Genomic DNA, 13,870 nt, shown 5'->3' with positions numbered 1-13,870 from the left:
CAAGAAACAAAGAGAGATAAGGACAAATACAGTATGCTCATAAAATCAAAGTTCATTCCCTGTGATCATCTATACTATTTACAAATGCTATAGATACCTGCCACCACATTCAGAGTGAATATGGCCATTAGTTGTTGTCAGACACGATATCATTGATTCTAATGGCATACTAGACCTTCACAAACAAGAGATAATTCATTCTTGTTGATTGGAGAGCGGCAAGGAATGGGGAGGAAAGAGAAAATAGAAGTACATATTCTAAAACAGAGGTGCTCTACAAGCTAAAACTAACACTAACAGCAATCAGATGCAGCAAGCAATGCAGTCAGCTATTTTTTACTTAAATGTTGGGATTTAAAACAAATTGAGCAAAACTAAAAACACAAATGCAGGAAGTAGAATTTTTAGGAGTTGAAATTCATGAAACAGACTGAAGGAAAGCTATGGCCATACACAGAAACTTACAGTAGTTTTGTGATAGTCATTCTAACAAATACAAACATGCAATTAGACATAGATACACAAGTCTGAGACAGACAGACAGACAGACAGACGGACGGACGGACGGACAGACAGACAGACAGACAGACAGAGACAGACAGACATAGATATAGATACATACATACATACATACATACATACATTATAGACATTGATACACACACACACACACACACACACACACACACACACACACACACACACACACACACACACACACACACACACACACACACACACAGACAGAGAAAGCAACTGCGAACAGCAAGTCTACAGATATTCCAGTGCTATTACTCATGGAGGATAGAGTTATAGTAGTGCAGTGGTCAAACACAAGCTAATGCAGACAGCATATCACATAAACAAAGCAAGATGTACATATATACACATGCATGTATACACACATATATACAAAACATTTTGATATATAGTTAGGATCTCTGTCACACGTTACAACCAACTACATCAAATCTATAAATAGTCAAGTTTCTGATAACTTGTGATATATGCCTTGTTCATGAACTGTGTGAAGTTTGTGAGAGAGGTACAAACTCTTGTAATAATCAAGGAAATACAAACTCCAGTCCAAGGTGATACATTTCTGTCTTATGAGAGAAAAGAGAGGACAGCAAGACAAGTAGTACCTCCCATATGTCTTCTGTTTGGTGGCACAGTGGCAGTACCAGCTGGTCTATAGTTTGGATACATGGGTGGATAGCCATACATACCACTGTTCATCATCTTAGGCAGTGTAGGCTTAGCATATACTAGGTTGTCTAAGATACCCTCTGTTATCACTTGACGCATCCGTTCCACTTTCCCAACTTGGTCCATCTATGGGAGAAAGACAACGTGATACTTTAGTGTCATTCATGTTGTCACCATGACAACAGTTTGGTAGGTGTTTTCACCCTTCATTTTGACACAGTCCAGAAACCCCAAGTTGTTGGGAATTTCCTAGCCTTACTTTTATTGTAAAATACCACACCATAAATATCATTCTTAAATATTCTTCTTCCTTTTATCCTGTGTAGCACTGAGCATGAGTTTATTATATACAATCCTTGACAGTAACCCATTATTTGAAGTCTGCCTAGGTAATTTCACTGACAGCTGTAGGTCTAAAGCCTGTGTAGAGGCATAAAATCAGATCTAGCCTTCACTTTACCCTTGTGTATAAAGACATACCATTTTAGGAAATGCTACTAGATGGCTTTGTTTAGGCATAGACTGCAAACATCATGTACAAGGTGATGGCAATGGCATAGGTGATTGTACTTGGGGGATTAACACTGGTCACTAAGCACCCAGGTTGACTGATGTCAGTAGCCCATCAACTTAGAGACCAATATTATTAGAATTGTTGCAATGAAAAGCGACAAGAGGCAGTTTACCTGGCCATCACACATGTCCTTTAATGACTTGCTCTGTGTTGCTTTGTATAATTTATACTGGTAAAGTTTGCCATCAAAGAAGAGCCAGGGACAGCATACATTCCATGGCACTGGCTGACCACATGAGTCGTTGGCTACCAAGGCTGCTTCTACACCACGCATAAACATGGCTGATAACTGAATACCTCTTGCTGTTATATGGGGAACCTGAAACAGGATAATATCACCATATAGTATAAGTGGGGAACCTGAAACAGTGGCAATATCAACCAACTAATACATGTAGATATGGGGAACCTGAAACAGGAACAACAAATATATCTTGTGAACCTCAAAACAGGGGCAATATCAACAAAGATATGTGAAGAATTTAACACAGTAGCAACATTATCAAAGATGATATGAAGGGAACCTGAAACAGAAAACCAACATTTACAATATGTGGGGAACCTGAAACAAGGGTAATATCAGCAACTATTAGATGTGGGGAACCTGAAACAGGGGCAATATCAGCAGCTAGTACATGTGGGGAACCTGAAACAGGGGTAATATCAGCAACTATTAGATGTGGGGAACCTGAAACAGGGGTAATATCAGCAAAGATATGTGAAGAATCTGAAACAAGAGCAACATTAGGAGAACCTAAACTGGGACTGGAACATCAACATGTATTACATGAAGGAAACATGGAAAAGGATTAATATTACCAAAGATAAATGTGGAGAACCTGAAACTCAGGTAACACATGCAAAGGGGACATGTGGAAAACATGAAACAGAAACAATTATATTAAATACCAATAATATGTTGAACAGAATTAACATTATCATTATTTTATTTCTTGTAAAACTAATGTGCTACACTCACGTCAGTAGAAATCGCAAAAGTAGACATTACCAGAGATAAATGTGGGGATCCTGAAACTCAGGTAATACTTGCAAAGATGATATGGGAACATGAAACAGAAACAATACAGATATAGACGACATGAGGGGAACTTGAAACATGACCAATATTGCCAGTGATATGGAAGGGGAAATGAAACACGAGCAACTCAACAAAGATTAAGTATGGAGAACCTGAAACAGGAGCAGTATATTGCCTACATGTGGGGAACCTGAAACAGCAATATTCAGCGAAGATGATGTGGACATTGGTAGATAAAGTGTTGTGGTTAAAAATGATTATGAAATTTAGACTAGTATAATTTCTTAGAAATCTAAAAACAGCAAGTTATGGAATTATGGTAACTTATGTTCGTCATTTGTGAAATAATTTTTGTCACTTTTTTAAAAAACAAAATCAACCTTCATAAACTGATATATAACAATTGTCCATTACATTGTAGTGCAGATGTATATGTGAATACTTATACCAAGTAGCTGAAACATACCTGTAGTTCTTGCAATGCGTTTGGATCATGTAACATTGGGCTGACACTCTGGGCCAAGAATGCATCGCACTCATGACGACGTAACACTGGGTACTTTGATTGCAGCATATACCTACATCAAATACACAAACTTAGTTGTTACAATCATTTTATTTTTTTAATGATATAATATAATCTCTCAACCAATCAATAAAGTCTGTTGTGAAATTCTCTCAACCAATCAATTAGTCTCTTGTGAAAATCTCTCAAGCAATCAATTAGTCTCTTGTGAAAATCTTAACCAATTAGTCTCTTGTGAAAATCTCAACCAATCAAGTCGTCTCTTGTGGAAATCTCTCAACCAATCAATTAGTCTGTTATGGCAATCTCGCCAATCAATATTTACACCCACCATTACATTAGCCATAATCAATATTTGATGAAAGTTTGACACTAAATCTTTACATTTGTGTTTTAATCTTCTCTTTTTGTCATAATTTTTTATTCATTTGTCGTAGCATACATTTAGGCAAAGATTTTTCCTCTACTACGTAGAATAACCCTACTAAATCCATTTACTTTCACTATCTGACTGGATTTGTAATTTCAATTCTTAGACTGTGAGTATGGGATGATGCTATGAAGACATTTGAAACGTTTTCATCCAATACATAAACAGACAGCTATGAATTTATGAAGCTGGAATTTCACAGCTTTACATTTATTCTATTTCAATGGTCTCTAAAGATGCAGACTTGCATTTTTCGCATGACTTGATCATTTCACTACAGATTGGTAAAACGAAGGCATCTAACACATGAAATCTTACCTTTACACTGTACATAATATTATAGCATGTCTTGGCACATAGGAAATCTTACCTTAACACTGTACATAATATTATAACATGTCTTGGCACATAGGTAATCTTACCTTAACACTGTACATAATATTATAACATGTCTTGGCACATAGGTAATCTTATCTTAACACTGTACATAATATTATAGCATGTCTTGACACATAGGAAATCTTACATTAACACTGTACAAAATATTATAGCATGTCTTGGCACATAGAAAATCTTACCTTAACACTGTACATAATATGATAGCATGTCTTGGCACATAGGTAATCTTATCTTAACACTGTACATAATATTATAGCATGTCTTGGCACATAGGAAATCTTACATTAACACTGTATATAATATTATAGCATGTTTTGGCACATAAGGTAATCTTACCTTAACACTGTACATAATATTATAGCATGTCTTGGCACATAGGAAATCTTACATTAACACTGTATATAATATTATAGCATGTCTTGGCACATAGGAAATCTTACCTTAACACTGTACATAATATTATAGCATGTCTTGGCACATAGGAATTTTTCATCATACCAGGTGTATCACTCAACATACAGGAAAGGAAGGCACGAGTACGGATGTTTCTGTCTTGAAGAGTTCTGCCAGTCCACAACTGTCTACATGGTGGTATAGGCCAGGGAAGAGAGATGGCTTCAACCAAGTCAGGTTTCTGGATTGAGCTGTCTTTACGTACACACCACTCTTTGATGATAATTTGCCTCTTGGATTTTATTACTGACGGAAAGATAGATAGCAAGGTAAGGTAATATCACACTCTGTAATAGGGAACTTGCAATCCAGACTGAGCATGCTCAGATGAAAGGGACTGTGGGTTTATCTGTGGTTTTCGTAATATCTTATCTGGAGCTACCGATAAAATAAACCTGCCACAATGGTTAGAGTGACTATGAATTGACTATTTGTGGTAACAAACAATGTAACATTACTGTTTACAATGCTAATTCATTTGTATTTATTATCACATCTCCCATGATGCAACATTCAACATGGCGGGTTTGCAAGTTCCCTATTGCTTGCATAGAACTGCAGCAATACAGAACTATTTCACAGTTTTTGACTATGAGACTTTACCTTGGTTTGCAGAGTGTAACAAATTTTTTTCTCCTATCTGCTATAGCTATACACAATATGAAAACAGAATTTTTAGCATTCAGTGCTAGTTTTGCACACACAAACAAATCGTACAAAAAATATCTTCCAGAATTAGCAAAGTTCACCCCAACCCCATCCCATTATATCAAGTTGATAATTTTGACCAGAAATGATCATTTTCCACTCCAACGTTATCGATGTGTGGTCAAGTTTTGGAATTCTCCAATACCTATACCAGACAGGTTTGGGGTTAGGAAAACTATGTTCACAACAACTAAGCCTGTGGCCACAACACAAGTCCTTTTTCAGAGCCTGTTATTCAGAAAAAAGACTTATTGATGAAGGTACCTACATTTGGCACTCCTCTTCCTCCTCATGTTAAGGTGTTGTAAACTGAATAGTATTCCATATGCATACTGTCGGATAAGTCGGAATAGTAAGGCGGAAGATGGAAGCTCACGACTTGTCTCGTCTTCTAGTGAACACGGAATTTTGATTTCTCCCTGAAAGTGACACAAGATAACAGGTGTAAGTCGTAACAATAACACATCGCTAAGTTGATCATCATTCGTTTCATGTCATGTTGAAAAATACAATTGCATCATATCTAGTATTGTATTATCATTTACCTATTGCATTGCTGGAAAACCCCTGACGAAAGACTAAGAACATCAAAACCCCTGACAAAAGACTTAGAACGTCTACGTTTAACTGTCCACAGTGGTAGGATTAAAGTGTCCGGTTGTCCATGAATTGACCTATATTCCATCCATGACTAAGGAAACCACCAATTGTCTTGAATTCCATCCATAACAAGGGAAACCACCAACTGTCTATGAATTGACCAATATTCTGTCAATGGCCCAATAATCTTTGATCGTCTACAAACTGACCAATAAAATATTCTTTAAACTATCAAGGATTTTTACCTATTTTCTACTTTGATTTCCAAGATTTCACAATACTGGTAACAGAAAGGAGAAGTCATATGAAAATGGCACACTGTAGTTTCACACACTGGTTAATATAGTTTTATTTTCAAAGTTAAGTAAACTGACTAGAGAACCAATGAAAATTTAATTTATCATCCCCTTTAGCAAAACATTGATCTCTGATGGATGAAGAAATCAACCAAATCCACAGAACATAATATACAACTTTCAAAAAATACCGATATTCATATCTTTACCAAGCAACTACAAAGTGTGCTGAATCTTCCATTTTGACATTTTCTGCATCATTTTTATGGCGTGGAACAAGAAACAGAAAAAAAAGTACTATTAAATGTATTCTTTGAGATTCTTTACAACAATTTTATGACCTGATGTCTTCTAACCCGATTGCTTTCTCTGTATTGTACGCATAAAAGTCAATCCTTTGCATTGTTTAAATTATAGTCAAAGATAGTTTATATAGTTACTTTGGTTGCAACACTTCAAATAACAGCATTTAAGATTACGACACCTCCGAGGCAGTGGACTTATTATTGGGTTGATATTTTACGAGTATTACTTTAATGGCATTACATAATGAAGCATGGTGTTAGTCTGGGGCCAGACTCTCTAGGCAATTCCTCCATCCCTTGTCACTTATCTAATTCTGAACTGGGGACCCATCATTTTTTATGGCATGCCATCTGCTTTTCATATGGTCAGAAATATCACTATTATATATGCATTATCACATAGAGATCTAGTCATCCTTTCACTTTCAAACACAATACAAACTCTCTCCATTCCAATTTTATACAATAGGATTAGTCAGCTAAATCATGCATACCAGAGTTTAAAAAAAACAAAAAACATAAACCACAAATGACTTTAATAGCCAAGGTTTTTAGACTTGCACAACAGAAGAGTAATCTCCTAAAAATGTACTTTTTACTTAAATTCTGAAAGCTTACAACTGAGGTACGTTTATTCTAAACGATTACTACACAACACATACTGTATTTGTATTTTGTGCTTGGGTTGATTGTTGCCACGGTGAAGTATAATGGAGGGGGGGGGGGGATAAACTGTCAAGTTAGAGGGGAGGTGATAATCACCATGGAGTTAGATGGGTCATAATGAAACATCAAACATCACAATGGAGGGGTGGTGATGATCTCTAGTAAGTACTGACAGACTCTACAAAATTTTGGGATTGCTGAAAGCTATCAAATGGGGGGGGGGGGGGTGTTCAGCTCTACCTAGTTGCCCCTAATATGACTGTAAATCATATTTGACTGCAGCTGTTAGTTTTAATATTCCCCTAACTGAATGAAAAGTAACTGCCACATTCTATGCATCACTGATCCAGACATTTCATCTCCATGGTAACCAAACAGTCCCCCAGTGTCTATTACCAAGCAAAGCTCTCCCGTCAATAAATCACCTTACTTCCTTCTTGTCATTTGGTGTCACACTCACAAGTTTAGGACTTGTTATGAGCTTAATTTTTTTGTACAGTTAATTTCAAGTCTGCTTCCTTTTCTCAGTTTGTCGTTATCTACAACTTTAATTTTTTATGTACCCATCCCATTCCGTTAATTGCTGTCTGTTGATAACTGTAGTCACTTCAGAGAGAGAATGAAACGTCTAGGTAGCCTTGCATGAGACTTTTTCATATACACCTTAAATGTATTTATTACTTAAAGCAATCACACACACCAATGTTTTGAGTTTCAAGAGGAATATTAACGCTAATTTTGATTGGCTATAAAATCTATGACATCATCCCTAATATATCCGATTCTATGATGGGTTTATTTTAGCTGTATACACACAAAATAACCTCCACTAACATACTTCATGTACATTAATATGCAAATTAGCTCACTTACTTCACAACCGATGGCGACATATTCAAAAGTGGAGAGAAAGACATGGACCTGTTTCACTGGCTGTTAAAAAGCCATTAATCTGTCCAGAGTTGACACGTGCTTCTATATTCAGCTGTTGTTGAATTTCTCCTTGCACAGTTCACCAAATTAATTGCACCCTTACACATCCTCAAATGTCATTCCACCAAACGTTTCAAGCACCAAAATAAAATATGTTCACAGTCCCATGTTTTTAACATATTGTACGACAGACATTCTGATATCTATGACAAATTTCGATATGATTTCATAAACTAGATTATTTATCTGGAGATCACAGAAACATGGAAAAAAAATGACAACACTGTAAGATTTGACAGGGAGAATGCAATGTACTGAAAAGGTAGCAAGTCATACAACTCAATAATATATCAATAAGATGCAATTTGTACAATTTTCACATGTTTCAAAGACCCTAATCTTTCTAAATTCTGCACAGACAACCAACTAGGTTCTTGTTAGCTTTCAAAAATTGATAACATTCAAACCTTGCTAGTATGATCATTCTGGATTCAATTTTCTTAATTTCCTCAAGCGTGAGTATGGAACTATATACTTACTGCTATTTTGTGTTGTTGTTTTTGTAGTTATTTGGGGGTTTTGTTTTTGTTTTTTGGTTTGTTCGGTTTTTTTGTTTGTTTTTTTTTGTTTTTGTTTTTGTTTTGTTTTGTTTTTTGGGGGGGGAGTTGTAATGCATTCTGAATGCTTCCATCTACACCTTCTTATTTATTTTACATTTTGCTAAAACTATTCATAAAGTGACAAATATTGTATTTTAGAAACACCTGCACAGGTCTACTGAGTGTTCAGTTGTACATGATTTATGATGTTTGGTCAATGAAGTGACCCCTTCAGGTGACTTGTTAATAATTAGCTGGGTTCCCACCACGTAAGGTGATCGTACTCCCAACCAGGCACAAATTTACAGCAATCCAGTCTCATTACATTGTCATTGATGGCGACATTTTGCACTCTATGTCTGCTTTGAAACAAATAAATGACAACAACTTGGCAATCTTGGCAAATTTCAAATTCAAAAAACTCACTGATCATTCTTATTTGGATCATTTGGCGTCACAGATGCAAAATAAATGGGAGTCATACCTAATATTTCAACTTCTTGATATTTACAGACACATACTTTTAGGATTTATTTATTGTTTATGAATAACAGAGACACAAACGCCAAAAAAAAAAAAAAAAAAAAAGATTAAGTGTCTGACTTTGCATACCACTTGGGTCAGACTGCTGTTTTTACTGATATTGAACGTTTCAATTTTGCCCATGAAACAAAGGAAATCATCACTTTTCTTTGAATTCAGCTGTTTCACTTTTCTTTGAATTCAGCTGTTTTTATCAATGAAATAATTAAAATTGAAACTGGTTAGACAACCAATGTTTTCTTACAAATAACTGATACAAATATATTTGCAATATACTAAAATAAACTCATGAAATATGTGGTGTGTGTGTATGTATATGTGTGTGTGTGTGTGTGTCTGTGTGTCTGCATGCATCTGTGTGTGTGCGTGCGTGCTTGCTTGCTTGTGTGAGTGAACTTACATCATGTAGTATGCACTGTCAATAACCAATGGACATTACTACATGTAACTTGTGTGAGATACTTACAGAAGTAAGAACCTGGTAGACTTGTGGAATCATCAACCCTTCTTGGTGACGATGATGGACTATTCTCAACACTTCTGGTGCAACACGTGGTAACTTGGGCACACTCACTACCATACAAAAGGGAACAGGTTGTGACATGAGGGACGGAATATTGGAAGTGGAGGAGTTTGCAGAACTCGGTGTTGACGAGACTGAACTGGTCTGGGAGGCACTCTGAAAGAACAAGGATATCCACATAAATATTTCATCTAATGAATGTGATTTACTAACTTTGTGGTAACTTCCTTTTGATATTTCATAGTTTGATACAAGAACCTACTGGTTTGGAACATTCAAAGACCTGCCCAAACTTTAGATAAGGTGATTCAGTACAATTCTGGTTTCATTAGTTTTTGCCAACAATTGTAAACTTGTTTTCAATATTTCCTTACACTTACAATGGCTTCTTTATCAAGTTGTTTATTTGACTGAGAACAGCCATGTCCATAATTCACAAGGATGCAACAACCAGGATTGGACAAATTTTGTTGCAGTCAGAGGAGAGAGTCTTGACATGTTCACATAGCAGTACTTACCACTGGGCTTTGTGGAGGTGATTGTATGGGTATACTTACCATACACTGGGCTTTCTGGAGGTGTTTGCATAAAAGTGCTTACCACTGGGCTTTCTGAAGGTGTTTGCATTGCTATACTTACCACTGGGCTTTGTAGGGGTGTTTGCATTGGTATACTTACCACTGGGCTTTGTGGAGGTGTTTGCATAACAGTACTTACCACTGGGCTTTATAGGGGTGTTTGCATTGGTATACTTACCACTGGGCTTTGTGGAGGTGTTTGCATAACAGTAATTACCACTGGGCTTTATAGGGGTGTTTGCATTGGTAACTTACCACTGGGCTTTGTGGAGGTGTTTGCATTGGTATACTTACCACTGGGCTTTGTGGAGGTGTTTGCATTGGCAAGAGTGGTGGCTGTTGGTGTTGTTGTTGTTGGGCTACTTGATCAGCCCAGGCAGTGTGTGTGCCCCTGTCATTGCCATTGCTACTACTACTGGTTGTACTACTGGTCTCCGAGCTCATGTGTTCAGCACTGAAAAGTAGAGTGTGGGAAATCATCAAGATCAAAGTTTACTTGATTTCAGCTAATACAGATATACAGCTACACCCATCACATAGCCATGAAATAAAAATCAATAAAAATCTGAGCTGATGTGCCAAAATATTGTAATATTTGGATTGTTCCAGTTATATAACTAGTTTTTTGTCATTGACTAGTAGAGAATGAATACTCTGAGTCTGTGTCATGTTATTTCATCTCGCTAAATGGAGACAAATGTGTGAACTAATTTCTAATCAGAAATCTGATTGATATGTTCTAGTCATTTACATAAGTTGGTTATATGCCAGTCATTGTCTGACCTTTGACACTACACAACATCATGAGATGACAAAACTGCATGGCAAGTACTACTAGCTTCAGAGTGAAGTCGAAATTATGGAAATGAAGATGTTCATACAATTTTATCGCAACTCTGGTATGATCAATGGAATTTTGGTAAAAATATGTATGAAATGGCTACAACCATGGCCTGGTCAACGTTTGTCTATTTTTTTAGACAAAACAAATTTCACAATCTGTTTTTGGTTATCAGTTTCCATAGATACAAATCCCTGTTTTTGTTTATCGGTTGCCATAGATCTACACCTGTTTTGTTTATTGGTTTCCTTAGATACATATCCCTTTATCAGTTTCCATAGATACATCCACGTGTTTTGTTTATTAGTTTCCATGGATACATTCCCATCTTTGTTTATTGGATTCCATAGATACACACCCCTGTTTTTGTTTATTACTTTCCAAAGATTTGTAATCTGGTTTTTGTTTATCGGTTTCAAAGATACACACACACCCTGCTTTTATTTATCAGTTACCACAAATACTTACCCCTGTTTTTGTTTATCGGTTTCAGTACTGTTAGTTGGTATTTGTTGACCCTTAACAAGTCCCTCCTGGTCCATGGAATCTCCTTCACTTGTATCCTCTATATTTTCCAAAGTCATGTCGGCTATGCCTTTCTCCAAATCTTTCTCTATTTGTGTCTTCATCTCACTTTCTAGTGCTCTTTCTAAGTTGGCCTGTGTTTGTTCTGGTGGCTGTACCACAATCTGAGGGGCTGCTGCTGCCACCTCTTGGTGGTGTTCTCCACCCATTCCAGCATTACCGTGATGTGCATTGCCTGGTGGGTACCATCCCTACAAATCAACACATTTATAAATACTCATTACCATAGTATACCTTGAAATTCAGAAACAAAGTCTAAAACTATAAAATAGAATGAAACACAGACTATATAAGGGAGTCTTAATTCTAAATAGTGACTGTGTGTTTATGTACTCAAGGAATATGTACAAGTAGTCGTGTACAATATGTACCATTCACATCAATATTTCGTATGAAAGTGTTACAATCTGAGGAAAGACAAAATTTTGATAAACTTTTACGAATGTCACCCTGAGATTACCATCACTGACATAATGAGATTTACAGAGAGAATAATTACTAAATATTTTTAATTTTCATTTTACCCTAATGATTTTTAAATCTATTTATGATTCATCTCACTATTCTTCATGCCATAACAATTTGAACACCACAATGTTTTTTGTCCCAAAGTAAACTCAAATTCTACTAATTTTCTCCAGAACATGTGTGAATCAAAGTTGCCATCAGTTTTAGTTTATTCTTAAATGTCAGGGTGCTGTAACAAAATGGCCGCCAAATGATCAATCTGCTCACTGGCTACAATGAGGTAGTTTATCTTGCATTTTGGCAAGACCCGTCTAGTACGTTCATGTGGATATTCGACACTTCTGCCATGCACTTTCAATTCTCAATTGTTAAAACAAAGGATCCTGATACAAATTATCCCTACGTACACTTGTAAACTTGGACAGAGAGAATGCCTTGCCTACATTTTTCATAAACAGGTTTCAGCAGATAAGGGAATTTCTGGAGAAAATATATCCTAAAGGAAATATACACATTTATTACAATTTCCAGTTCAGTGCAATTTTCAAGTCATTTTTATTTCAAAATTACAAGATATACTACCCAGAAGCAATCATTGTAAACCCAGTCCCACCCCCACCCCCACCCCACACACATACTCACTTCAAATGCAAATAACTGTCAAATTACAAGTACATACACAATGATAGTACACCATACACTGAATACAGGCAATAAATATGCAGAGGACTTTACAGAACCAATAATCATAAATTTTAGACACATTAGAGAGATGATTAAACATTGATTACTAGAAAGACTGCTGTGTCTTCCCTACTGACAATATTCAGTTCACATTGATCCCTCTATGCATAATCAAATATCTACCCCCGGGATAACATTCAAGGCGCAAAGCCACCAGTAATCTCCATCAAAGCTAGTTCAAGTCTAACTCTATATCATCGCTACGGGTACCGCCTATCACATCCCACCTCAAGTTCAACTCTAAATCTTGCATCACCAAAATCATCAAATCTGATGTCTTTGCCTGGAGTTGAAATCCTATTGATTGTAACAACTCACCGTCCCACCATACACAGCAGACAATGCAGACGTTGCACACATACTTGATATTTTGGATGCAAATGTGACTTTCCACTATTTGTGATTCAACAGGGTCACTGTCTGCTTGGTTGGAGCCTATCATTGCAATATAGGAACAGACTACCTGTCTATCCCATCATTGTTAATCTAAATACTAGGTCAGTATATCACTTCCTTTCATCCCTCCGACATTTCTGTCCCACATGACATTTGTTGAAACTGCTGAACTGTTCGTCATCTGTGTATGTTTTGCATTCAGAAATGCAGTAGTGTGACAAAACACATTCCATAATCAGGAACGTTCAAAATTTGTATGACTGACCATACTGTAGAGAGTAGCTGAATTTCTTAGATATACTACAACTTCAACTATATCCCTGGTGAACAGATTGAGAATGATTGATGTATGTATGACACAAGAAAAATACCTATGTCAAGAAATTCTTCTATTGTTTGTCCTGGTTATAGCGTCTACCCCCCCCCCCCCCAACTCCCCTCCCTCGGGGTCCTCC

The 13,870-nt window shown here is 36.5% G+C and overlaps 1 protein-coding gene across 2 annotated transcripts in view; it reads right to left on the bottom strand.

Annotated features, from left to right (window-relative positions):
• Window positions 1–13,870, bottom strand: part of LOC144444244 (constitutive coactivator of PPAR-gamma-like protein 1 homolog) — a 39,810-nt gene that overhangs the window by 5,356 nt on the left and 20,584 nt on the right. The window contains exons 6-13 of one of the 2 annotated variants that reach the window (XM_078133691.1): window positions 11,691–11,998; window positions 10,676–10,835; window positions 9,747–9,959; window positions 5,607–5,757; window positions 4,618–4,876; window positions 3,289–3,400; window positions 1,896–2,102; window positions 1,146–1,335 (exon numbers count right to left, since the gene is read on the bottom strand). In XM_078133691.1, the coding sequence (XP_077989817.1) occupies window positions 1,146–1,335; window positions 1,896–2,102; window positions 3,289–3,400; window positions 4,618–4,876; window positions 5,607–5,757; window positions 9,747–9,959; window positions 10,676–10,835; window positions 11,691–11,998 (1,600 nt within the window). The remainder of the gene's footprint in view (window positions 1–1,145; window positions 1,336–1,895; window positions 2,103–3,288; window positions 3,401–4,617; window positions 4,877–5,606; window positions 5,758–9,746; window positions 9,960–10,675; window positions 10,836–11,690; window positions 11,999–13,870) is intronic. The other variant, XM_078133761.1, reaches the window with a different exon arrangement.

Source organism: Glandiceps talaboti, chromosome 1 (genome assembly GCF_964340395.1).
Source record: "Glandiceps talaboti chromosome 1, keGlaTala1.1, whole genome shotgun sequence".
Classification (NCBI taxonomy): Eukaryota; Metazoa; Hemichordata; class Enteropneusta; family Spengelidae; genus Glandiceps; species Glandiceps talaboti.
The sequence above is the reverse complement of the archived record's forward strand: the minus strand, read 5'-3'. Positions and strand labels throughout refer to the sequence as shown.